At 42.9% G+C, this 26,784-nt stretch overlaps 1 protein-coding gene across 6 annotated transcripts in view; it reads left to right on the top strand.

Moving 5' to 3' along the window:
• AP2A2 (adaptor related protein complex 2 subunit alpha 2) overlaps positions 1-26,784 on the top strand; it is a 95,658-nt gene that overhangs the window by 5,893 nt on the left and 62,981 nt on the right. For all 6 annotated transcript variants that reach the window (XM_039535430.1, XM_039535431.1, XM_039535429.1 and 3 more), the window contains exon 2: positions 23,537-23,605. In XM_039535430.1, coding sequence (XP_039391364.1) covers positions 23,537-23,605 — 69 coding nt within the window. The remainder of the gene's footprint in view (positions 1-23,536; positions 23,606-26,784) is intronic.

Genomic DNA, 26,784 nt, shown 5'->3' with positions numbered 1-26,784 from the left:
GTTTCAGAGCCACTTAATTGAAACTGTTGGTAGATCTTTTAAATAGCAAAGACAGTGGTGGAGGTGGGAGAGCAGGTTGCTTACATTGAAATAGTTTTTTTTCCCTTAATATTGTCATTAAGGTACAAAATGGCACCAAAAGTCGTCCTGCATGGAAAATTTCAGCCTAAGCAGTTTAAATTTGGCAAGGTTATAAGCAACTGAAAATAGTTCTTAAAATGCCTTTTAGTTATAATTTATTTTGATTTCTAAAATACTGTATGTTTTTATGTATCCTTTTTATGTATCTTATCTGGCTTATTCAAATATAAATCCAAGGTCTGAAGCTACTACAATGTGTAAGAGATATTCTTGATCTTTTTTTAAATAGAGATTGTTTTCTTGAAACAAAGTGGGGAAAAGGTCTGTAAGATGTCTTCATGCAACTGAGGAATGCTCAGGGGAGCAATCACATCACTAACAGAAGATAAAATGAAGTTTCTGCAATGCCAAAGATTATTGAGCCCAAGAAAAAAAGGTTGGGGTTTGGGGAGAAGATGGAAAAAGGTGCAGAGCTGGAGACTGAGGAGAAGTATTAAGAATTACTATCAGTAGCTCTACTAAGTTACTGCATCACACTTCTGCACTGTTGGATGTATCTTACATTGTATCTGAGAGCAGAGGCTAGCCCTAAAAGGGCTTTCTGAATGGTTAGCTCTTCAGTATTTTCTAGACATAAAAGATGGGTACGTAGATCAATGCGCTGAGGTTCTCGGAAGCTAATTCTAGGCAAAATCACAGTGTACAAAACACTGAATATTACATTAAAGTAAGAAATTTGTTTACTATATCTGTTAAATGTGTTCTGTGCACAACATCAAAATAGTTCTTTCAACATTAGAGCCCTTTTACTAGAGTAGGCTGGCCAATATTTAAAAAAAAAAATTCAAGACAGTTATCCAATGAATGTACTTCTGATAAATTACAAATAGTGGTGTGAACTGACTACCTTAAGCCCTGTCTCTGAAAATTTTTAGGGAAATATCCCACTGGTCTAGCACCAGCACAGCTCCATCAGTGCTACCAATAGTTGGTAAGCTGTTGTACACCTCCCACAGGCATTTTTACCTCTGGTGAGAGACTATGGTAAATGCCTGTGGCTCGTCTGTATTAGCACTAGTACCAGTTGAGCTGCAATACTGTGAGGATTCTCTGAAATTATCATTGTAGATCCAGCCTTACTGAAAAAGTATTTTTCAGAGACTGGGCTTAAGGTAGGTACTTACGTGGCCCATGATACTTTCATGTACAAACACTTCACAAATTTAATAACCCTAAGAAAATCCCCGTGAAGCAGGAAAATATATCTGTTTTACACTTGGTAAACCATGACACAGCTTAGTCCCTAAGGTCATAGTCTGTGGCATAGCTATGAATTGTACTTTTTTTCTGAGCCTCAGTTTGGTGCCTTGACCACAAGAGCATCTTGCCACAATTAGTTTATATTTCTGTATCCTACCATCTTCACCTTAGTTGCTGTAATCTGGAGTTATTCAGTTGCTCTTGCATAATGAGGAACCTTCTCTGTTAACTTTTTCTGTATCTTACTCTTTAGAGGAGACACTGAATCTCCTATCGTCCTAGCAACAGATTTGAGGCTACCATGGCTATTCAAAGATGTCAATCTTCTCCCAGGAAACCAATGTATGTGGAACTGTCACATGAAAACTAGAGCCTTTCTACACAATTAACTTCCAGAAGATCCATTTTCAGCATGATTGTACGCTGACAGTGTACAAATGTAGTTACGCAAGGGAGGCCATTAAACTACAAAATGTCTCCCTACACTTGAGAAAGGACTTCTAGTACACAGTTAATGTATTTGAATCTTAATTGTTTGAGTGATAATGATCCTTTACAAGTGATTAACATGATGTACAGAATTTTTTTGATTTCCCCCTCCCCTTCCCCCCCATGACATTCTGGGGAATAAGAAACTGGGTCTGAACTGAATTTCGGATTTTCATGGGATATTAAACATAGGATTACCAAAGCTGCTCACAGTGGAGCCTTCTAAATGAATAATTTATATGAAAAATACATTTACTGGTTAAATGGATTGTTATGTGTAGTAAAGAAAAATGCATAAACGATCTAAGACTTCTAGACGCAATGATGCGTTAAGGATTACTGAATTGATTACAAGTGACAAGTCCAGGAACAGTTTAATCTCATGATTGTCATTTGTTGCTTAAGTTTTGGAGTAATAAGATGAACTTTGTCGCTGTCAAAGTAACTTGCTGCCATTAAAATTAAGACAGCCCTTTCTAGAGCATGGCATAATGCAATGAAGTGGTATATAAACATCTTCTGATATAATCCTGACATACAGTGTGCCTAGCTCCTCTCTTGATTTGGCCAGTCAGTTTTAATTTTAAACTTGACATAAAATGATCCCATCAAATGTGCTTAAGTTGTGACCTACTCCAGATTCAGACTTACCATATATTCTGGCGTATAAGACGACTTTCTATATTAAAAAAACAACCCCCCAAAATCGGAAGTCGTCTTATACGCCGGGTATAACAGCGGGCGGCTGGGATTTAAAAGACTCTGGGCTCCCCGCCAAAGCGGGCAGCCCAGAGCCCTCTGATTCCCGGCCGCGGCTGGGATTTAAAAGGCTCTGGGCTCCCCGCCGCAGCGGGCAGCCCAGAGCCCTCTGATTCCCGGCCGGGGCTGGGATTTAAAAGGCTCTGGGCTCCCCGCTGCAGCGGGCAGTCCAGAGCCCTCTGACTCCCCGCCGCGGCTGGGATTTAAAAGGCTCTGGGCTCCCCGCCGCAGCGGGCAGCCCAGAGCCCTCTGATTCCCGGCCGCGGCTGGGATTTAAAAGGCTCTGGGCTCCCCGCCGCAGCGGGCAGCCCAGACCCTCTGACTCCCCGCCGCGGCTGGGATTTAAAAGACGACCTCGGAAGGGGGGGGTCGTCTTATAGGGCGAGTATAGCCCAAAAACCTATATTTTAACTCTAAAATTAGGGGGTCGTCTTATACGCCCCGTCGCCCTATACGCCGGAAAATACGGTATGAATCAAATGAGAAGTTTCAACACTCCAAAAAAGGTAAATATTTACATCTGTTTTTCTTCTCAGAATGTAAAACCAGAAACTCAAGTTATGCAAGTTATCCACAAGTCTCTTATCTTCTTTGTCCCCTGCAGATATGTTTAACAGTGCAATTTTATATGTTAACTCTTGTTTAGATGTAAATTTTAGTGGCAATATTCTGGTGACAACTTGAAGAAAATTCAGATAACTTGCTTGATATACTGACAAATGCCTGGTCATTCTACAACAACTACAGAAGTTAAATTATAAGGATGATTTTGTACTACATTGTAAAGCAGTGGGAGGGCTCTTAAGAGGATATGTGTACCTATCAGTGTCTGGTTGTAGCCATGACTCCTCACCCTCTCTTGATTGCTAATAAAAATGGAAGTTCAAGTATTCTGTGGGGAAAAAAATAAACCCATTACAAGCAACTTGTTGCCCAAGACTTGTTTTAAAATGCTTCTACTTTCTTCCTTTGTTTGATTGGTCTTACGGAATCTATTTTAACTCTGGATGTGATAGGTCTTATGATTTAAGTGATGCAAGATAATGAGTAAGAAGCTTTGAATAGAATAGTGTTACATCTTCATTTCATTAACAGATTTAACAATAGTAGACAACAAATTTTGTCACATCTAAGGAATCCAGCTTTAGATCACATGGCCTCTGAAATGTGTGTGTTACTAAGTTTTGGACCATTTCATGGAGACCTAGATTTCCAGTTCAAATGGAAATCAACCCATCTGATTTCAGAACTGTGGGATAATGTAGTTCTCCTTCAGAATCCAAATACTTTCAATGTGTTTTAAGGGCTTGTCTGCACTATTGGGTAATACACTATAAGGGAGAGTGATTTCTAAAGTGCACTAATGAATTGTGTTTTACTTGGTCCATGTAGACTCTACTGGAGCGCAATAAATGTTCTCTAGCATGCATTAATGTAGTATTGTTTCAAACAGCACTGTGTCACAGTGCACTAGACTAGGGAACCTGTAGTGTGCTCCAGTAAGGTGTGTGTCATCCAATTAATGCACAGCATGTCAGTGCTGTTGGGAAGTCGCTTCTCCCTCTCCCCCACAGTGCATTTGTGTAGAAAAGCTCCAACTCTAATATGTTATTGCAACACTCTGTAGTCTTGCCACAGCTATCTTTGCAAATGCTTGCTGTTCTTACTACAATCGTTTCTGAGATGCAAGAGTTTCTCTTCCTATAGTACATTGATTCTGTTTTTCAGTTATCAGAAACGAGGCACAGTTGGAGAGAGTAGCATTTCAGCTACTTAATCTTGACAACTGGATCTGACATGCTTTTCCTGCAAAAGCAACATTCCATCTGTTTGGTAAAGGTGCTAATGGTAAATGGTGAACAGTGGTGCTGAGAAGAGCTGCTGAAGGGTTTTACCTTACCTGATCTGAATAATGTAGGTAAAATAGTTAAGTTTGAGTTAAATTTCTTCCTCCTTTCTTAGACCTATTGGTCTTCAGCAACATGTGGCTGTACAGGACAATGCTTTAGAAATAGCTATCAGCACTTTAAAGGCCCTCTTGGGCAGGGGGCACAGTATTGCAAGACTGGCTTCATGCTTAGAATCGTCAAAATAGGTTTCTTAAACTTAAATCTTTCTCTGTACGGTTAACAACAGTTACTTATCTCACAGCCACACAACTCTTCCAAATGGAGGTATGAAATATCTTTTTTTTTTTTTAAACTACTAATCTCCACCCTGAAAGTGAAGGCAGTTAACAGCCATAGTTTTGCTATGGAAACTTATATTCCATTGCACTTCTTTAAAGTATGCACTGATAACCCAACCCAAATACAGTATCATCTTGATGGAATGTACCTAGACAAGAAAGTGAGAGCTGCTGCTAGAGACAGGAAACATGAGACTTCCCTTTAACAATGGAATTTTAATAATTTTTAAATAAGTTGTTTCTCTTGAATTTTTTGCTTAATGTACAATCCAGAAACAAAATGCCAACAGCTTGTTTTTAGATATACTTTGTATCTTATGATGCTATTCCCTATGTCTCCAGATGCTGCTCATACTTTTCTGTCTTTTTTTCAGGCTATTTTTTTTTCAAACTTCTCCCCTGAGTTTAGTTTCAAACCTAGATTATCTGTCCCCCACCAGATTTCATACATGCATTTTCCCCTACCATGTGCTGAAATGGGACAGGAGTCACATCCCTTCAGGACACTGTTTATATACCCACTGTGCCTTGAGAATGGTGGTCCTCTGTGTCTGGTTTGCACATGATAAAATGGGTGCAATGTGGAGGAGAAGCAGAAGAGTGTAGACTGGATTAGGGGAGCGCACACTGAATTTTCCCTCTGGCGGAAGACACAACCCAGTATGTATCCTTTGTGGTACTGACCCAGTGGCTACCATAGTCAGTGGAAGTCGTTGGTAGAACTGCTTTCAAGGAGCTGGCAGTGGGGAACAGTGTGGAGGTACAAGCTTCCTTGAGATTGGCCAGTTTGGGACCAGCCTACTCCTTGGGTGGAAAAAGAGAGAGGAACTCATTGAGGTGAGTAAAACCAGTAAAAGTCTCTTGAAGAGATTTCACTCCTTCCTGTAAAATAGCATGCGTGAGAGGAACAGGGGTTTAGTGATCATATAGTAGCCTAATTAACAAAAGAGAGACTGGCTATTTTTCAGCTGCAGAGTTAACTTAGGTTTACACTTGAGTATCTTTGATCAAGTGAGTGTAGCCATGCTGCAAAATAATGTTCTACCTGTTTGTGTTAGCAGCTGACAAGTTGTGCTAAGTCGAGCTGTAGCTTATGCTGACAGGCTAGCCAATTCAAGATAAAAGCACACCACACTGAAGCTGTAGGTTCTTGTGTGTGAACAGGACTCAAGTTAATGTGAACACTCAAGTTGCAACTCAAGTTAAATTTGTAGTGAAGACAATCTATCTGAAAACTTTCCCAGTTTTTAAATACTATATAATGTCTATTAAATGATTTGTTCTTGTAAAAGATCACTTTTTTGCTTTCCTCTCTTCCTCTGCCTATCTTCATACTCTGTTTTCCTCCTCTTTCCTTTTAATGTGTTCTATGCTTCCCTTTCGCCTACTGATTTAATTTTTAGTATAATAGTCTAGGGGTCTAGCAGAAGCAGTAAAAATTAATTAAAGCTCATTTTACTCTGGTGCTGCCAACAGCACTAACTAGGAACAGCAAAACTAGAACTTGCATGATTCTCCTTCGGAGAGGATATCTGAAACATAACCTGCGTTTCTGAACAATAATCTTCAACTGTTATAATCTTATTCTCCTTTTGTCCTTTCCTCATGAATTCTGAAGATTGTGTGTGTCAGTGGATGCTTACTCATTAGGGTAACAACTTTAAGAGCAAGCTTTGAGCTTGAATCACTAGCACCTATTTTATAACAAAGTTAAAGATTTATAGGGGTTTGGTGGACCTACTATGTATATCTGACTCCTCTGCTTCTCCCCCTCTCCCCCAACTTTATTGGAATAAACTGTATTACCATCATTATCTACTGGCGTTGAAATACAAGGCCTGATGGACCAAAATCTGGGCCAAGTTAATAGATGCTTTCGTGGATTGTCACTGAGAAAGTGCAGTTTAGCTGCATCAACTTCTGTAAAAGCAGCAAAGAATCCTGTGGCACCTTATAGACTAACAGACGTTTTGCAGCATGAGCTTTCGTGGGTGAATACCCACTTCTTCAGATGCATCCGAAGAATTGGGTATTCACCCACGAAAGCTCATGCTGCAAAACGTCTGTTAGTCTATAAGGTGCCACAGGATTCTTTGCTGCTTTTACAGAACCAGACTAACACGGCTACCCCTCTGATACTTGTTTTAATCATGTCTGAGCATGCTTATTGTCATCCCCAAATTCCTCTGAAATAGACAAGTTTAGAAACTGCAGATAAACAAGGAGACTAAGGGCTTGGCTACACTTACAAGTTGCAGCGCTGGGAGTTACAGCGCTGGTCATGCAGCTGTGTAGGGCCAGCGCTGGAGTGTGGCCACACTGACAGCTACCAGCGCTGCAGTGTGGCCACACTTGCAGCACTTACCAGCGCTGTATTGAGAGGTGCATTGTGGGCAGCTATCCCACAGAGCACCTCGTCCCATTTTGGCGCTGAGTATTGTGGGAAGGGGAAGGAAGTGTGCGGGTCATTCCGCTTCCTATGTGCCAACGCCCCGTGGTGCATCGCTTCACATCCCAGCATTCACTCTTTCCGGCAACGTTTGGCGCCATTGTGAGTGTCTTTCTGTTTTACTCTCTGTGTGAATCGCGATTTCTGTGGCAAATGGAGCCCGAGCTGCTGAGGACTGTGCTGATGAGTGTCGCCAGCACAACACGTTTGGCAGTCGAGCTATTCCTTCAGCTCCAAAGTGACAGTGAGGAGTCTGACGATGATATCGATATCGATTCTCCTGCCGCGTGTGACACTAAAGTGCTTGTGGCATTCACGGAAATGCTCAGCACCATTGAACACCGCTTTTGGGCTCGGGAAACAAGCACTGACTGGTGGGATCACATCGTCCTGGAAGTCTGGGATGACAAGCAGTGGCTGCAGAACTTTCGTATGAGAAAAGCCACTTTCATGGGACTGTGTGCTGAGCTCGCCCCCAGTCTGCGGCGCAAGGACACAAGATTGAGAGCTGCCCTGACGGTGGAAAAGCGGGTGGCTATTGCAATCTGGAAGCTGGCAACTCCAGACAGCTACCGGTCGGTCGGGAACCAGTTTGGAGTGGGAAAGTCGACCGTTGGAATTGTTTTGATGCAAGTTTGCAAGGCAATTAATCGCATCCTGCTAAGAAAGACCGTGACTCTGGGGAGCGTGCAGGACATTGTGGATGGCTTTGCACAAATGGGTTTCCCTAACTGTGGAGGGGCGATAGATGGGATGCATATTCCTATTCTGCCCCCCCCCCCACCTGGCATCAGAGTACGTTAATCGTAAGGGGTATTTCTCTATGGTTCTCCAAGCGCTTGTGGATAACCGCGGGCGTTTCATTGACATTTACACAGGCTGGCCTGGAAAGGTGCATGATGCACGCATCTTTCGGAACAGTGGCCTGTTCAGGAAGATGCAGGCAGGGACTTTTTTCCCAGACAGGAAGATCACAGTAGGGGACGTCGAAATGCCCATTGTGATCCTTGGAGACCCCGCTTACCCGTTACTGCCTTGGCTCATGAAACCCTATACAGGGAAGCTTGACAGGAGCAAGGACCGGTTCAACTACAGGCTGAGCCGGTGCCGAATGACTGTGGAGTGTGCTTTTGGCCGTTTAAAAGCCCGCTGGAGATCCTTGTATGGGAAGCTAGACTTGGGGGAAAGCAGCATCCGCTTGCTGTACCCTCCATAATATTTGTGAAGGGAAGGGTGAAACATTCAGTCAGGCATGGACCACTGAGGTTCAAGTCCTGGAGGCTGAATATGCACAGCCAGAGAGCAGGGCTAATAGAGAGGCCCAGCACAGGGCTACAAGGATTAGGGATGCCTTGAGGGAAGAATTTGAGGCTGAAAGCCAACAGTAATGTTTGCTGTCTTGCATGGGAGTGAATTGCACTGTTTACACTGTTATTCTATTATCCCTAAAATGATTTGCAGTGCCTCTTTCTTTACTGGGCTAAGGTATCTTTCACTATCTGCTATAATAAAGACTGTTTTCAAAGCCAAGAATTGTTTTATTGAAAAGAAAAAAACTTTCTTGACAGACAGACACACAACATTTCATGAACACAAGAGGGCAGGGGTGTGGGTTGGTGAACTGTACAGTCACAAGTTTGCATATGTCCTGTCTGGAGTGCTGTTTAATGAATCCTGCACTTCAGGGTGCATATACTGCATGGTGATGGGGGTTGAGTGCAGAGGGTAAGGGTGGTAGGTATCAGGGCTGGTTGGTGAACGTACAGGTGTTGGAGGCAGCTGGTGGTGGTAAGAACCTGAATGCTGGGGAAAGGTGGTTTGAGCTGACATTGGGGCACAAGGCAAAAAGCTTTGGGACGGGGGTGGGGTGGGGGAGTAGCACGGTAGTGCTCTGCTTGCATGGCAATGAGTGACTCGATAGAGTCCGCTTGGCGCGACAGGATGCTTAGAAGCTGCTCTGTGCTTTTCCTTTTGGCCACTGCATTTCTCTGCCGGTTCCTGCTTTCCCTCTGGCGGATCTTGCTTTCCTTTTCTCTCCACTCCTTCAATTCTTTACTCTCTCTAGCAGAGTGATGAAGAACAGTTTTCAGCATGTCCTCTTTGCTCTTTCGGGGATTTTTTCTCAAATTGTGCAGCCTCTGTGCTGTGGAACATCTGCTCAGTCCAGTAGTCAAGGTCACTGTAGAAACCCAGAAATGACAACATTTAACAGGGGCAGCATTGTATTCACTATCTCCAGACATTAATAGTTACACTGAGGGAGTTCTCACTTTAGCATTCTTTTACCACACACATAACACAACAGAAGCCACGAAATGGTGAGTGAGGGGTGCTTATAGAGGGAGAAGTGGGGCTTGATTGATAGAGGGGAGCTGGTTGCTTCGGGTAATCTGGAGTGATAGAGGGGTTGAGTGAAGATGCAGCTGCAGGGGTGATCTTCACTATCTCCCTATCTCTTCACTAAAGAGTCTCCCAACATTTTTCACAGGAGTTAATCCTGGAAGATGTCTCCCTGCTGCGAGTCACTAGGGAACAGCGGGAGGCTCTTTTACAGCAATGTGGATTCCGCCCTGGCGCCTATGCGGCTTGCCTGTGTTCAGAAATGGTCCCCCCACCCCTCGCGGCACTGTGGCGCGGACGCGTCAGCGTGACTGGGACAAGGAACACAGTGGCTCTCCCTATAAACCTGCGAAGGCACATTGCCCACGCTCTGGCTGAAACTTTTGAGGAGATTACCAAGGCCGATTACCGCGACGTGATAGACCACATCAATGGGCTATTCCACATCTAGGCTGGCATGCATGCAGCTATAACCCCCCTTCCTCTCCAGAAACATTTCCACCCAGAAAATAAAAGCCACTTACCGGTAAACTGCTCCTCTGCTTGTCCTTCTGCAACTGCTGGCTGCTGCGATTGGGTACTTTCCTCCTGGCTTGAGAAGAGCTCCTGGCTGCATGCCTCCTGGAAATCTGGGGTGTCTTCCCCCATCCCAGTAGCTTCACTCACGTTTTCCTCCCCCCCCCGCCGCCTCTGCCTCCGCCTCCGCCTCCTCCTCCTCCTCCTCCTGTCCCCCAGCCTGCTCAGAAGTGTCCATCGTTGTCCTGGGATTGGCAGTGGGGTCACCCCCAAGTATCGCGTCCATCTCCCTGTAAAAACGGCAGGTCGTGGGGGCAGCTCCGGATCGGCGATTCCCCTCGCGGGCTTTGTAATAGGCACTCCGCAACTCTTTAACGTTCACCCTGCATTGTAGTGTGTCCCGATCATGGCCCCTATCCAGCATGGACCTTGATACCTGCTCAAAGATATCGTAATTCCTACGGCTGGAGCACAGCTGGGACTGCACAGCTTCCTCCCCCCAAACACTAATGAGATCCTGCAATTCGCCAGTGCTCCATGCTGGGGCTCGTTTGCCGCGTGGAGGCATGGTCACCTGTAAAGATTAACTGATTGCACTCCACACCTGGCTGCAGCAAACAGGAAGGAGATTTTTAAAATTTCCGGGGCATTTAAAGGGCGGGTCACCTGAGGCAAGAGCAGTAGAGTGCAAACTGATGAGCAGAGTGGCTGAACAGGAATTCTGGGATAACTCCTATTCCCTGGAGGACAATTAAAGCGCTGGTGAGTGTCCACACCTGCTGAGCAGCGCTGGATCACCAGCGCTGCACTCCCCATACCCCAACCGGGATGGGTTTTCAGCCAGCGCTGCAACCAGGGAGTTGCAGCGCTGGTTGTGCCCTGCAAGTGTGGACGGGGTGTAATTGCAGCGCTGGAAAGCCTCCACCAGCGCTGCAACTTGTAAGTGTAGCCAAGCCCTAAATGGGCAAAGCCAGAATACTTTTCGTAGGTTCAGATGGCATTCTGTAAAATCTTTTTGGAGTAGTGTAATAATGTAGCATTGATCATAGAGATGTTGCCATACCGCTTGTAAGAGGCTACATAATCATATTAATGTGTTTTGCTCCAGAAATGTGACTACTTAATTGCTGATTAGCAAGGGGGAAAATAATTTTTTGGTGAATAATGCAGAAGTGCAAGAGTAGAAGCTTTAGGCTGTTTTCATCAGGGTATTTCGTTCTTGAAGCTGTGACTTTTTCGGTAGGAATGAATGTCTCCTTAACTTAATCTACCAGATGGAGTTCAGATGTCCTAAAAGTAGCCAGATTTGAACTTCTTATGGTAAATTGGTTTCTCTGGATGTTGGGAAAGTTGTACACTTAAATGTTGGGTGTGGGAGCATTACATTCTCACTGGAACTAGGAATTCTGTTATAGACCAGATTGTGGCATACCTCGCTTGTGGTGATGCACTAGGTCCCAAAACAGTAGACATTTCAACTATCTCAGGAGTAAAAACAAACACACGGTTTATAAACTTGCACTGAAATATTATGTGTATCATAATTTTCATATATGGATACCTTTGTGCCACTTGTGTTTAGTTCAGTTCTTGCTGTCTTTCACTGGCTGTCACAAAAGCTGACTAGAGGATATTGGGGCTCTTTAACTGGAAATAATATGTATCAATGTAAACCTGAGAGCTTTCTATTGATCTAAATAAGCTAGCCTGCTAGTCCCCATCTGTTCACTCAAGTGTTTCCCAAAAATGAAGTGGAAGACATTTGGCAGCACATTTGAGGAAAACAGGTTAGAAAAAGAGGAAAGGACTCCTCTTATTTTGAACAAATTCATTGTCATGTAGTAGCGCACATAAAATTCCCATCATAGTGTCTGTTAGATTAAACACCATCAGCAACTATGTAACTATCCTACCTATGAATGCTACCTGCTCAGGGCAGGATTTTCAAAGGCACCAGGTGCCCAACTACCTATTGTGCCTTTGGAAGATCTGCCCCTAGAGCTGTTCAGAAAAAGAGGACTTTTTTTTGGTCAAGCTTACTCCCTGCAAGGGTAGGATGTAGTCTAATGATTCAGGTCCTAAGACGACACTTCTGTAACATACTACACTTAATATTAGAAAGAAGTCACTTGCACTGCATAATTTTGTACCTGAACAAAACTTAAGTAGAGTGTTTGTTTGTTTTTTGCATGGAGGGTTGCTGCTGTGTGTAGGCATCCTTGTTCATTTGACTCTGGCTCGAACTTGTGATTAAACCCAAATATCAGACATTAAGAGATCTGGGACCAGTTTGAATTCATGTGAAGTATGTTAGGATGCTTGCCCATACTGTTACTGACAAAAATCAACCATCCCAGATAATCAGTGGGATGTACCCCAAGTTCACACATATACCACATAAGGGCAGGCGTGCTACAAAGAAGATAAGCACCTTGCAGGCAGCTGCTACAGGGTGCTATAGGTCTGTGCAGTCTGTCTTTTTTTTTTTTCTTCACCCTGCTGTGCCAGATAACCAGCTGCATGTTGGATTAGAGAGAGGAGGAGGGTGGAATTGGCATCATACTTCATGAAGTTAATGACATTCTCTGTAGGAAAGGGCTAATCCTTACTGTAGTTTTGGCATCAGTGTTCTTCCATTGCTGATTAAAAGGAATAGATTTCACAGTGTATTGGTGCCAGACTATTCAGCATAGCAGTTCAGCAGAGCATGCAATGGGTACTTTAACTACAAATTTACATGAACCTTTCCATCAAAGTGCAAAGTTGCCATTTAAAGTCCGGTGAAGTGAGTAAAAATAATTTGTATTTATTATACTGAAACTTAGTATAATAACCATGCTGACATTAATGAGTTACTGCAGGGGAGTTTTTAAAGCATGTCCACTGTCAGTGGGGATCAGGAATTCAGGACTTCCTTGTTCTCAATCCTGTGCTTGGTTCATGGGACCATTCTGCATCATACTTTTGAGTGCCTTTCCTTTGGCCCAAAAATCACAGTAACTGGTCAGCAGAGTATTTGGTTGGTGGAAATTTTGATAATGTAATTTCATTGGAAATGGGCAGAGCTGGGTGTCATTCGAAAGTCCTTTCTCCCATGAGTACAAGGGTACTAAACAAGACAGACCTAGACCAATTATGTAGATATATATTTTAGGAAATATTTAAAAATCAACATCTTTTAATTGCATTTTAATACAAGCATGTCAAACATGCAGCCCTCACAAGTTAAACTGTAGTATTCCGCTGACAGCACTGTTACCCGTTAATGCTCGGAACATGATACCTGGTGACTTTTTTTTTTTAATATTACAGATTACTATAAACGGAATGAGGGCTTCAAGTTGATTTGCCATCATTGGCAAAAAAGAAGCGTATCAGTGGTTTTGATTATCACTTTGTTTATTGTGCCAAAAGAGTTGTAATGAGGCACTGGATAAGATGTCAACACCCAGCCATAAATTAGTGAAATCCATCTGTAAATGGTATGCACATAAATTACATAACATAATTACAATCCCTAAGTAATTCATTACAGAATCCTTGTTTTTACTTAGGCCTTTATCATTTTTAAGGCATCAATGGGGAGACAGAATACCAACTAGTAACTAAATCCTTGGAGAGTAGTTCTGCAGAGGCCTGGTTTAAAAACAGTACTCAGTGGCACCTTATGTACCCCCATAAACTGAATTTTTGGCAAAATGGGAGAGGAAGTACATTAGACACTAGGAAAAAGTTGAAGATGCTGGGACAGGTGCCAGCTGTGGGCAAGACTAGTCTTATGCTATATCCCCTGGCAAGCATTTTGAGAGGAACTCCGGCTTCTTCTATAGGCTGTCATCTACCTATTAGTTAAGCTGGTGATTCAGTAAGATGCAAATCAAAGGAAGGTAAGCAGAAATTCAAAATAATTGTGGTGTCCAGTACTTAGGTCTTAAGTAGTCCAGCTGAAGATCACAAAGTAAAGAACCAAAACAGTGTTCATCAGGGGCGGCTCTAGACACCAGCGCGCCAAGCAGGCGCTTGGGGCGGCCGTTTCCCGGGGGGGCGGCATTTGGCTCCGGTGGAGCTCCCGCCGGCATGCCTGCGGCAGGTCCACTGGAGCCCGGGACGAGCGGACCTGCCGCAGGCATGACTGCGGCGGGTCCCGTCTTCCCGCGGCTCCGGTTGAGCTCCCGCAGGCATGACTGCGGCAGGTCCGCTCGTCCCGGGCTCCGGTGACCTGCCGCAGGCATGCCGGCAGGAGCTCAACCGGAGCCGCGGGAAGAGGGGACCCGCCGCGGGACCGGGGAAGGGCGGCGCAGCGCTCCGCGCTGCTTGGGGCAGCATCATTTCTAGAGCCGCCCCTGGTGTTCATAATATCAGAGTAAAAGCAAAAATGTCCTACTACAAGTATTTTACAGTCCAAAACATAGTCCAATAATAAAGGTTGTGCATAAAACATCCTGGTGTTCGGGGTAGCTGTCAGCATCTAATATTTTCTGGAAGCTGCTTATTAGTTTGTTTAGGAAACATATTAGTCCATATTAGTTTGTTTAGGAAATAGTTCTCCACAGATTTGCCATTTAGGTTGTACAAACAGCCCCCAGATAGGCCTTGTGTGTGTGATACAATCATTAATCTTGACTAATGAAGCCTTTACCATATATAGTGTATATTCAAAGCCAAAGCTGCTCCTTGGCACCCCTTTCTTCTGAGCAACAATATTAAAACTAGCAAGTTTGGATTAGAATCTCTACCTGCAGCACAGTTTTTTTAGATGAAGTACTGACTTCAATCCCAGTGTCTTTAGCCTTCTCTTCAGGAAAGGAAAATGTGCATCTCTTTGAGAACTGCAGGATAATAGCTGTTATAAGCTTCCTAAGAACACGCCCTCTTAGCAGAGAATGAGCTGCCAAATCAGGATTAAGTGGGTGCTTAAAGTTGTATCTCCTTGGAGAGTTCCATCTCTGCAGATATCTATGGAGGAAGTTGCCTGGGCACCTAATTAGGGAAAAGAGGTTCCAGTAAAAACCATTGGGTTAGGGGGAAAAAAACCTCCCCCTGCCTCCCAGAATAGTACACTGCAGAGAGCAATATCTTGAATTCCTAATCAAGGTCTTTATTCTATTTTTTAAACCCCATAGAACTTTCTTCAATTAGTTCTTAAACACTCCAAAACGTTCTGTAATTAGCTCTAAGATCATTACTGGTCACTAAACTCTACTTTCCATACTCTGGAGTTTATCTACATTCTACTTCATTATATATGATGCATTTAATGCCATATCTAACCAGATTCAGGTGTTGAGACTTGCATTGTTCAGCTTTACAGCCCAGTTTATTAGGTTCAGTATGCGGAGCCATCTCTGCACCAAAATGTACGTCCTTGAAGTTGGTGATTAAAGAAAGCATTGCAAGGAAAAGAGCTGTCCTTAAACATTCTTAAGGCCCTGAAACACCTTGCAGCCAGATGAGCCAAAGCCAGTTGGAAAAACAAAGGAAAGATCATAAGAATGAATGGCTTTGTGCAGCGGAGAATGATACATCTGTATTAGAGCCTGCATGTGTGTGCCTTGGGCATCAAATGCAGCATGAGCAGTTTGCATTTGTCCATGAAATGAATGCATTTGCTTAGTGTGGCAGTGGCAACAATTTATCTTACTGGAGCAGCTCATTTATTTAGTAAGTATTAAATAATGAACTAATCAAAATATATTAAATACTCTGACTCAGAACCCTGGTTTCTGCCAAGCTGATGTCATAGATTTGAGATATCCTCTAAATGAATAAACCAAGAAGGATCAATTAATCTCTTGTCTAACTCCTCCCTCTCTTCTGCTGTACTGATTTCTAGTAAATCTAGCAAATTCAGATTAGGCTCTTTTAGATAATTATAATATTTATTGCTTTGGCACCCGTGCAAAAGGTTGCCTACCCCTGGTAAAACGGATGCTGTTTGCTCCTCTGCTAACTGAGGTGCTTGAGTTGACTAGTGTTAGTTCTCTCAGGTACTGTTCTCAGATGCTTTGAAGATGTGCAGCCTCAACAGCACTCCTGCAACATCTGGATGTTTGCTTAGGCACTGAAGCAAATGCTAAATCAATGGATACTACAGTAATGAAACAGCAGGCCCACTTATATAAAAACAATGTGATGTATATGGTTAAATCACACAAAGATCACTTCTAACTTCCTTTAATGTCAGGTTTTAGAGTACCAACTGTGTTAGGCTTTGGCTACACTTGCATTTCAAAGCGCTGCCGCGGCAGCGCTTTGAAGCGCTAAGTGTAGTCAAAGCGCCAGCGCTGGGAGAAAACTCTCCCAGCGCTGTCCGTACTCCACTTCCCTGTGGGGAATAACGGACAGCGCTGGGAGCGTGGCTCCCAGCGCTGGGGCTTTGACTACACTGGCGCTTTGTAGCGCCGCAATTTGCAGCGCTGCAGAGGGTGTGTTTTCACACCCTGCTGCAGCGCTGCAAATTTGTAAGTGTAGCCAAGCCCTTAGTAAAACTATTTCCCCATGTTTATTCCCCCCCCCTTTCCTCACAACTTCTTGTGAGCTGCTGCAAATGGACCATTTTGATTACCAGTACAAAAAGTTTTTTTTCTCTCCTGCTGGTAATAGCTCACCTCAACTGATCACTCTCCTTAGTGTGTGTATGGTAACACCCATTGTTTCATGGTGTGTGTGTGTGTGTGTGTGTGTAAAATCTTTCTGCTGTATATTCCACTGCATGCATCCAATGAAGTGGGCTGTAGCCCACAAAAGCTTATGCTCAAATAAATTTGTTAGTCTCTAAGGTGCCACAAGTACTCCTGTTCTTCTAACTTCCTGATAGTAATACCTAAATACAAAGGTCTCAAGCTACTCTTGGTCTCATTGGTTGGCGTGGACCTGTTTCAGTAGCTTGTCCTCCAGAGACATGGACCTTGGTGAACATGAGCTCAGAGGCACATCTAACCAGCAATTACTGTGATGCTGTATCCAACCTTTGTCCATGACAATTGACTTGCTGGCCTTCCTTTTCAGCTTCAAGTCTTGTGGTAAACCTAGAAACTAGGAAGACTGAAGTAACTCAGAGTACATCCTCTTCCTCACACTGAATTGACATGGATATACTTTACATTTCCTGCTTTGGCTGTGCTTGAGTCTATCCTTATTTTCCTGCACAGAAATATTTCCAAAGCCCATGCAATCATAATTCAGCAGTTCTAACTTGCTTGGATTTGCAACACTAATATTCTTGTAATATATAGTTCTTGTATGCAATTTCTTTCACAAAAAAAGAGAAATTTAATGGCAACTGTAGCAACACACTTCCATGTGGCATTGGTAGGGTTTGAACTCTGGGCTTTCAGCGCTGCAGTACAGCTTTCTCTCATGTGAACTCAAAAACAAACATAAGCTGGCATCAGGACTAGGTCCTCCTACTCTCTGGGCCAGCTATAAGCGGATGTAAAGCAAGTGGGTTAAATAAGCATTTTACAGAAAGTATCATTAAATGCACAAATCTGGTAAATTCTGTGAGGCAGCATGGCTAAGTGCAGAGACTTTGATCTGCCGTGTTTAGAGGTGTGTGTTGCTCCCAATCCTATTTTACTTTTGTGAGGCATCAGACCCTGCTCACTAATTAAGAGTTGCAATGGGCACCCAGAGGCTGTCAAAGCAGTGCAGAGGGTTGAATGCGCTGTACTGATGAAATGTTAAAGGATTTCACTTAAATCTTAATTTCTTCACTTTGTCAATTTTAATCTGAATAGTAGCAAGATTTTCTAGTTCTGAGTTGCATGAGCCACTAAAGTGAAAGTTGATTGCAGTAAATTTAGAAAACTCTCAGAAGGCACAACCTGCTATCTTTAGTCCAGAGTGTAGTAAACAAAAGCAGCATATTTATGATCTTGTGGCTGTTCTCAACCACAGCTGAAGTAGTGGTACAGCTGTAAAAGGAGTAATGCCAGGCGGACATTTACTGTAAGCAGCCGTGGTGGAGCCACCACTTTTTCCCTTGAGCCACAATAATTTACTGTAGTAGTCTGAAAAAAATATTCAAAAGCAAATCCTGTGCCTATTTTGATCCCACGAATACAGAGGGTCCCCGGTATACATCTCCCCCTTACCTGTTGTTTTGGATATCTGTCACTCATCAATAGGGGAATGTGTTCAATTTACGTTGGTCCAGATCTGCATATCCATTGTTTGCACGGATCGGGACCGACGTGAATTGGAACACGTTTCCCTATTGTACTGTACTGTATTTGTGTCCTCTGGCCATGTTCAAGGCTTATTACCTACAGAGGACGTTCTCCATGCTGATTAAGGAGATGGGAGGTGAAGGAAAGCCCAGTATAAAGGAGTTCTGGAAGTCCTACAATATCTTGAACGCCATTCATACATTGACGCGTCATGGGAAGAGGTCACTTCACAATGTATGAACGGCATTTAGTGCCGTGCATGGCCAAATGTTGTCCACAGCTTCATGGGATTTGATGCCGTTCCTGGTCTCGAGCAAGGAATTGTCAAGTTGGTGAAGGATGTCTGCTACAAGGAGGTGGAGGAGGAGGATGTACAGGAGTTGGAGTCTCTTACTGAGCAACTGACAAATGAGGAACTAATTGAGCTGGACCAACAATGGATATCCAAAGACAGCAAGGATGATGATGACGTAGAGCAGGAAGCCAGGAGTGTGACAACAAAGAATCTCTCCCGTTTCTTTGGATTGCTGGATGAGATGATGGAAATCGTAGAGAGCGGTGATCCTTTTCGTGAACAGTCTGCCAAAGTCTCCAGGGCTCTCAATGATGCAGTGGCTTGCTATAGGGATATCTAGCATTCAGATTCATGCAGGAGAGCAGACGTTGATAAAATCCTCTAAGACTTCTGCAACCAAAAAGCCAGCCACGGAAAAGCCAACCCAAGAAAACCCAGCTGCCACCCTCTACCTAAGTTTAGTGTAATTGACCATGTTTTATACTGTATTATTTACTGTATTAAAATGTTCGATATTTGAACAGTATTAGTAGGGTTCTACATTATTTTATTAAATGTTTTATGTGTAAAATGTATACTGTAAACTTGTCAGTGTAAAAGGGTACACTGTTTAGACAAAAAGAGCCATTGTCATAGGTGAGTGTAGTGAAGTTGTGAATGCATTTCTCCCCCCCACCCCCATTCCATTATTTCTTATGGAGAAAAATTCCCCGGTATACGTCATTTCGGTATCCATTGCCCTTTCCAAAAATGCAACCCCAGTGTATACAGGGGATCCTCGTATTATACATTCCGGGGACTTGTTCTTTTGGCTTTGAGCCTCCTCAAGCAAGATGCAATCTGGACACTTCTAGCTGAAGTTAATAAAAGGGAATTCCTCCAAATGCAGGGAAAAACATGCCTCCATGCTAAATTTGACGGCTGTATTTCTCTCAGTTGCCCGGCTAGTATGGATTTAGAAGCCGATGAATTCAAGTGACCTTTTGTGAAGACGGCTTTCTGGACAGTTATTAAATGGTGTGTAGCTGAAAAGCAATTGCCTAGTCCTTATCTGTAACAAAAAACAGGGAAGGGACTGCAGTGTCCTAATCTGCAGAGCAGCATAACAGCTTATTCTACAAAAATACTACACTAGTGTCCAACAAATTCATGAAGGAATTACTGATTGTATGTCCAAGGTATTAATGTAGCTGAAATCATCAAAGTATGTTGACCAAGCAGATGACTTGGGGATTAGCTACGAGTTTGACTGTTGCTGGCCCTCTTACATGTGGAATACAGTAAGTATTGAAGCAACTTGTTAGTATAGACACAGAGTTGCATCAGCTGCCTTGTTTTTGATTGATCTTCATCTGAGAAGACCTTTCGTTTATCATACTTTATGGCCTGGAACAATTTATATACTTAGGGCATGTTTTTGGCCACTGTTGACAGGGTTTTATACAAATTCTGGACTCTGCTATGTATTTGTGGGTACACTGACTTTTTAACAGAAACATTAAGGATTTGGGAGACTTCTAGCAATGTGTAGACTTGAACACTGTTAAATAGCCATTTTTTCTGCTGAGAACATAGTCTGGTAGGGTTCCCCCCCTCCCCCCTTCAAGGGTTGCTGGCATCACAAATGCATGAAGTATTTTGGTACAACTTTCCTTATGCTTAGATACTTTTGTAGTCAACTGCCTCCTAGAGAAATAAAAACCAGTTCCTAGGCAAGAGTCCCAATAGGTGGTAAGCCTCTTTTTAAAAATGTATTCTTTAGGGGCGGGGAAGGATAGCTTTTTGAGATTAAAGCATCAAACTTGAAATTAAGATCCTGACTCCATCCAGGCTCTTGAGTGAGACCTGGAGCACATAATTAAACCTCGTCTCAATTTCTGTATCTGTGTAATGTAAAACCTGCACACACACTTTTGTATTGTAATGTTGATGTTAAATTCTGTTTAAAGTGGGGTGAGATAGTTTCAAGATGTTATAGAAAGTGTTCAGTTTCTCTAATCTTAATTACACACATTCCTAAATATTCTGCTATTGAGTCTTTAGTTTGCACTTTTTATAAAAAGCGTAGTAGATTTGCCTACACAAGAGCTAGGTATTATTTCCTGCTGCTTCTCATAGACACAATAAATGTAGTGATATCTCAGACTGATGTCGGTGTTCAGTGGTGCCTAGTTATCTAGATGAACTTTCAAAGGAAGTGCAAAATCTCTTGTGACTCAATGATTCAAGTCTTAAAGGTCAGCGTTTTACTCTTCCCCTTTGTAAAAGATAAATGGCGTGCCAGCAGCTTTTGTCAGTAGTCGCTGAAATTTACATGAATACTACCTCTTTGTTTTAACACTCTTTCCACAGTTCTGGTCATATGGAAACCAGTTGGATTGCTGAAAACAGGACCATGTAACTAAAGGCCAAAAGCCTTCTCTACAGGAGGGTTTCTTAATAGGGAAATTTCAACACAATTCAGACTTCAATACATAAGCCCTTAAAATATTGCCATTTGTTAGTTGCCATATTTTAAAATTATTGTAACCCCAGTTACTTAAATCATTTTCCTCTCACACCATCCTGTCTTTATTTTGGTCTTGCACTACAAAAATCCCAAGCCTTTCTTAAAGGTAGTGGTTAGGTAGGGTTGCCAACTTTCTACTTTCACAAAACCGAATACCCTTGTCCTGCCCCTTCTCCAAGGCCCCTCCCATGTTCCATCCCCCCTCCCTCTGTTACTCACTCTCACCACCCTCACTCACACATTTTCACCAGGCTGAGGCAGGGGCTTGGGGTGCGGGGGGGGGATGTGAGGGTTACAGCCAGGGATGTGGGGCTGGGAATGAGGGATTTGGGGTGCTCTGGGCTGGGACAGAGTTGTTCAGAGGGCAGGAGGGGGATCAGGGCTGGGGAAGGGGGTTGGGGCATGGGAGGGGTCAGGGGCACAGGTTCTGGGCGGTGCTTACCTCAGCAGCTCCTGGAAGCAGTAGCATGTCCCCTCTCCAGCTCCTATGCGAAGACGTGGCCAGGCAGCTCTACACACTGCCCCGTTCACAGGCGCCGTCCCCGCATCTCACACTGGCTGTGGTTCCCTGCCAGCGGGAGCTGCGGATCTGGTGGTTAGAGCGGATCTGGCTGCCCCTTTGCGGGGGAGGGCGGGGGCATTCTGCTGCTTCTGGGAGCTGCACAAAGCCATTGTAGGCAGGAAGCCTGCCTTAGTCCTGCTGCGCCACTGACTGGACTTCAAACGGCCCAGTCAGCAGTGCTGACAGCAGCCGTCAGGGTCCCTTTTCGACCGGGCATTTTGGCAACCTGGTAGCTCTATGGTTAGGCCATTATTTTGGCCTACCTAATTGTCCTCCTGCATTGTTGTGCTGTTTAATGGAAGCATTGCCTCCCAACATTTGCCTGGACTTCACCAGGATTTTGGTGCCATAAATGGGTCTAGGTGTAGCTTCTAGGTGTAGCTACAGAATGAAAAGCCACATAATAACTCTCACAGCTACTACTGTCAAAGTGGCAAACAGAACCTTCAGTGGGACAAGTCACATTACCTAGTTGTTGTTACACTTTGCTTTATATACTTGTTTTGTTTACCCTTTGTTGGTAGAGTACGAAAGCACCAGTGCACATACTACTCATTCTGTGCTTTCATTATTGTAATGTAATAGACAAGGCCATCCCTAGACATTGTGGTGCCCTACACAGCCCTCCCACGGGTCCTGCTCCTGCCCAAGCTCTGGGGGGGGGGGCAGGAGCAGGCTTTGGGGCGGGGGAGAAATTGCCTCCCAGCACTAGCCGGTGGAGCGGACGTGTTGGGGCTGGGTCGCCCCACTTCCTGCTGCCTGGTGATTGCAGGGCGGGCCCGACCCTGCACTCATGGGGCGGCAAGAAGTGGAGTGACCCAGCCACAGCCTGTAGCGCTCTGCTCCCGTGGCTCCCAGCCTTGCCCAAATTGCCCCAAATTTACTGGTGCCCTACGCAGCTGCGTAGTTTGCATATGGGTAGGATGGCCCTGGTAACAGAAGTATTGATGGCAGAACTGAATTTTCCTTTAGTCTTCATCACTTTCAGGTATTTGCAAGACCTGTAGTAAGGCTCCACAGCTTTTTGAGTTCCTCTGAACCTTGCATTTAAGTAAAAGGTAAAAAGCTGGTTTGAATTGTATTGGCCCCTGGGATTCTACTAACTTCAAAGGGAGGAGTATCATTGGAAACCTTCCCCTGGCCCTAGCACCCTCACCTGGACAACCAGTTACCCTAGGTATCTCCCGTCCATCCATCTGGCTACATTATTTTGCATTACTGCTTATTGCCTTCCTTTGCTGCAGAGGGAATTTTTGATGCTCCACGTGGTCAGCATTAAATTTTGTGGCACTCTTGAAAACTAGTGAATTGTGCAGTAAACTGTGCAGTAATGTGACTACATAGAAAGCATGGGCCCTGGGTCAGGGCGTTCTAGCTAAATGCACATGAGTGAGGGCAGGAGTAGTGTTGGCTACTGCTGCTACCTGGAAATCTGAATCCTGGAATCTCCCCTCCCCCCCTTCTTGTAAAAGAGCAGCACACACATGACAGCTATATGCAAATAAATTATAGGTAAACCTTTCGAAAGAACTGACTTTTCTTTGAAAATTATGCCATGCATGATTTTTATTCTGAGTAATAGGTTAAAAATCAGACTCTTTTTTTTTAACTTTTGGCTATTTGTCAAATACTCTGAAACTTTGTTCTCTGGACACTAATGTGGGAGAGCAGAGTGATGAGCCTTTTTAATTAAAAAAAAAAAAAGCTTTCCATTTCCCCAGAATATGTTAATGTACTACACTTGGTGTTCACTTTGTAGTTGATTGTTGCTGTGTGTGGGGGGGGCCGGAAGGTTCTACCAATGTCTCCACTTTTAGTGAGTGAGTGGTGAGTTGAAAAAGCTGTGCTGAAAGAATTATAGTCAAATTAGGAGCTGTTTGAAATGCCAACCCTTGATGTAAATTCTCTTGATTACAGGCAAAAGCAAAGAAGCAGAGATAAAGAGGATAAACAAAGAACTGGCAAACATTCGGTCAAAATTTAAAGGTAAGTGTATCTTAAGTACCTTCAAATCTTTACCTTGTCTTTTTATCCTATACTTTATTCTCTCATCTCATCATGTCTGTCTTTTTTCTTCCTTGTTCTGGTGTCAAGTGAGCAAAATGCTAATGTCATCTGTTAAAATATAATACTGAAAACTGAACAGTTGTCCATTCTAGATGATCTGTCAACCTTTGGCACTCCTTGACAGAGGATGTTGTGAAAGCCAAGACTATAACAGGGTTCAAAAAAGAACTAGATAAATTCATGGAGGATAGGTCCATCAATGATCTTTTAACAGGGCTTCTAAAATTAGGTTCAACATAAGCAGTTTTAAATTTTAATATAGTAATAAAACTTAAGCAATACTAAGTATTCTTATAAAGCGAAGGCTAGAGAACACTTAGCTTCCACGTTATGTAGTATTAAAACTGTACCTCAAGTGTATATTTAGTACATCATATATACCTACAGTTGTAATCTCATCCAAGATTCCTAAACGTTCTGAATTTAAGTATGTGGTTTGTGGAGTTGCTAGTGGCTGCTGCCCTTTCCTAATGCAGTGTTTCACCAGCAGCGTCTTCACTCAATAAATGTTTTATATTGACTTGTTATACTGAGGGCTGCATATATGACAATAGTAATGTGTAAAGGGGTGAAAGTTATCTGCATCTCCGAATTTACTATGTGGTAAACCTGTTCTTAAGGTTTTTCTCAAAAGCTCCCCAAAAGTCTTACATTCTCTGTCACAAATAGTGCTATTTCTAATCAGAGTAATCGTTCACTTAGGGTTTGTCTTAAAAACATCCCCCATGAATGACAAAAGTTTTGTGACGAAAAGCACCGGTGTGCTCCCAGCATAGCATTTTCATATGCCACAGGCCTCAGTGAATAGCCAGGAGATCCTGATTGCACATTTTACTGATCTGCCTGCAGTATATTTCAGGCTTAGTAGATACAGCACTTCCAGGCTCTGCTCTCTTGATAACCTTTCAATAGTCCGAAATTTTGGTGTATTTAAAACTGTAAAAGCAGCAGACTTCAAATTTGTTTATCTGGGTTGTTTATTTTATCAGGCAAAGTCTCTAGACATGAAGCATCTTGTAGTAAAGTATGTTGGGAGCAAACAGACTGTAGTTCACATGCTAATTAACAGACTTCTTTTGCAGAAATAAGTGTCTAGGGAAAGTGATACAGGTGGCTTCTAGAAGAGAAACAAATTAAGATTAATGACAGCAAGTGATAGTAGGCATCACACAAACATTTTTTGTTGATAAACATTGTACCGATTCAACATGATTATCAGAGATAATCTCTGATTATCAGAGATGTCTTCAAACTGATCAGAATGTTTACTGCTTTTAACTGAAAGCTTTAATAGACAGGCAAAGTTTTCACAGTTCACAGCAGCTGCTGTAATTTAAATATCTTCTGAATTGGGTATTTTGCAGCCTAAATGCAGTATTTGGTGAACTGGAACAGAAACGTGCACTGCAGTGACAGTACATCAGTGAAATAATTTTCTTCAATTAAAAGTGACAATCACAAGATTGCATTATATTAGCGCATCAGACCTTTTTATCTAATACTAATATGTTCTGTACATGCCCAGACCTAGAGGCAAACAATATCAGTATAATAGGATCACTTCAGTTTCCAAAGTCTTGTCTACAATTGTTGATAATGATTATATTTCTGTAGACTTGGCTAAACAATCTTATACTTTGTCAAGACCATTTGCTTTGAACCGTATCTGCAGTAATACTACCATTGTCAGCCATGGCACTGGTTATGGTGGTGTTGATGCAGGTACAGAATGGTGTGTGTAGGCAAGGCTCTGAGTGTTCATGATTGTATTGCTCCCCCTTATAAATCCTTGGTATTGTCCTAATAGCCATGTTACAAACTGACTTGCAGCAGGTTCTGTGCAGATAATGGTGGGGGCGGGAGAGGGATTAGAAGTGTGTTCTGAACTTCGTATAATTACTAGGTTATAGTGGTCCAGATAGCATGGTTGGATGCTTGACTTATTCAGTTCATTGACAATCTGTTTAGTGTTGGCGTAAATCCTGTTTGACGTTGGGTTTTGCACAGCCCACCATATTGCTGATGTAATCTCATACTGTTCTCTCTCTTTGTATATTAATGTGACTTTTCTAAAAATGGCACATCTTCTCAGCTCTTCACTCCATTTTCTGCAGTGGATCAGACATAACCATGCCATATGGTGTTGGCTAATGCTTGTGGCTAATACTGAAATATGTAACACAATGCTAATCAACAGTCAAATTTTCCCTAACAAGCTATTTTCAAAATATTTAAGTTTGACTCTACTTAATTGTCATTAATTTGAGAATACTGTGCCTCTTAAATTTTTAACTATTCTAACATTTTAAAACACAAACTAGAACTCAAATCATGGTTCTAAAATCCACTCAGCACCTATTCTGATCACGTATCCCTACTAACCTTTTAACTATGAGCTAAACACTTTTACATGCATACTCTATCTAGATTTCCAGTATGGGCCACAGACTGCCACCATCTCTATTCTCTCCTGTATACTGCCATCTGAACAGTCCACCTGCTATTTATGGGCCGTAGTCTCATGTCAGAACCATTGCATCAGGCATGATAACCTTTCAGATTATCCATCCTTCATTCCAAACACATCTTCCTTTATCTATCATCCCATGTGGGGCATAGAGTTCAAGAACCTGATATCTCCTTATGTGGCTGGAAAACTAGCTCTAGTCAGTGTGTGTGGCCCTTCATTCTCCATATAGTTCAAAGATCTATTTTTTCATGTTTACAATGGTACTATTCGGACCCTGGAATACCCCGTACATTGAAAGAAGGGAGACTTGACTTCTGCTTTAGGGCCAAAGGCTCACTTAAGTATCTCCACTTTCTAAGAAATGTCCTCAGTTTCTTTTAGAGCTAGTCAAGACTTTTTATTAAAATGTTAGTCAGACTTTCTGGCCACATCTACTTTATTAAATATGCACAAGAAGAATCTAACTTAAAGGGCTCAATGGATTGCACATGTGATTTCAGGTGCAAGTATCTCTAAACGCCCTTGAAATCTATAATTTGATGAATGCCATTCTCTGGATTTTTTTTTTTTCAGGTGCACAGCACTAGTGCACTATCAAGGAAGCAAACAAAACCCAGTTGGACTGCAG

Source organism: Mauremys reevesii, linkage group 4 (genome assembly GCF_016161935.1).
Source record: "Mauremys reevesii isolate NIE-2019 linkage group 4, ASM1616193v1, whole genome shotgun sequence".
Lineage (NCBI taxonomy): Eukaryota > Metazoa > Chordata > Testudines > Geoemydidae > Mauremys > Mauremys reevesii.
This window is presented reverse-complemented; position numbering and strand designations above follow the sequence as displayed.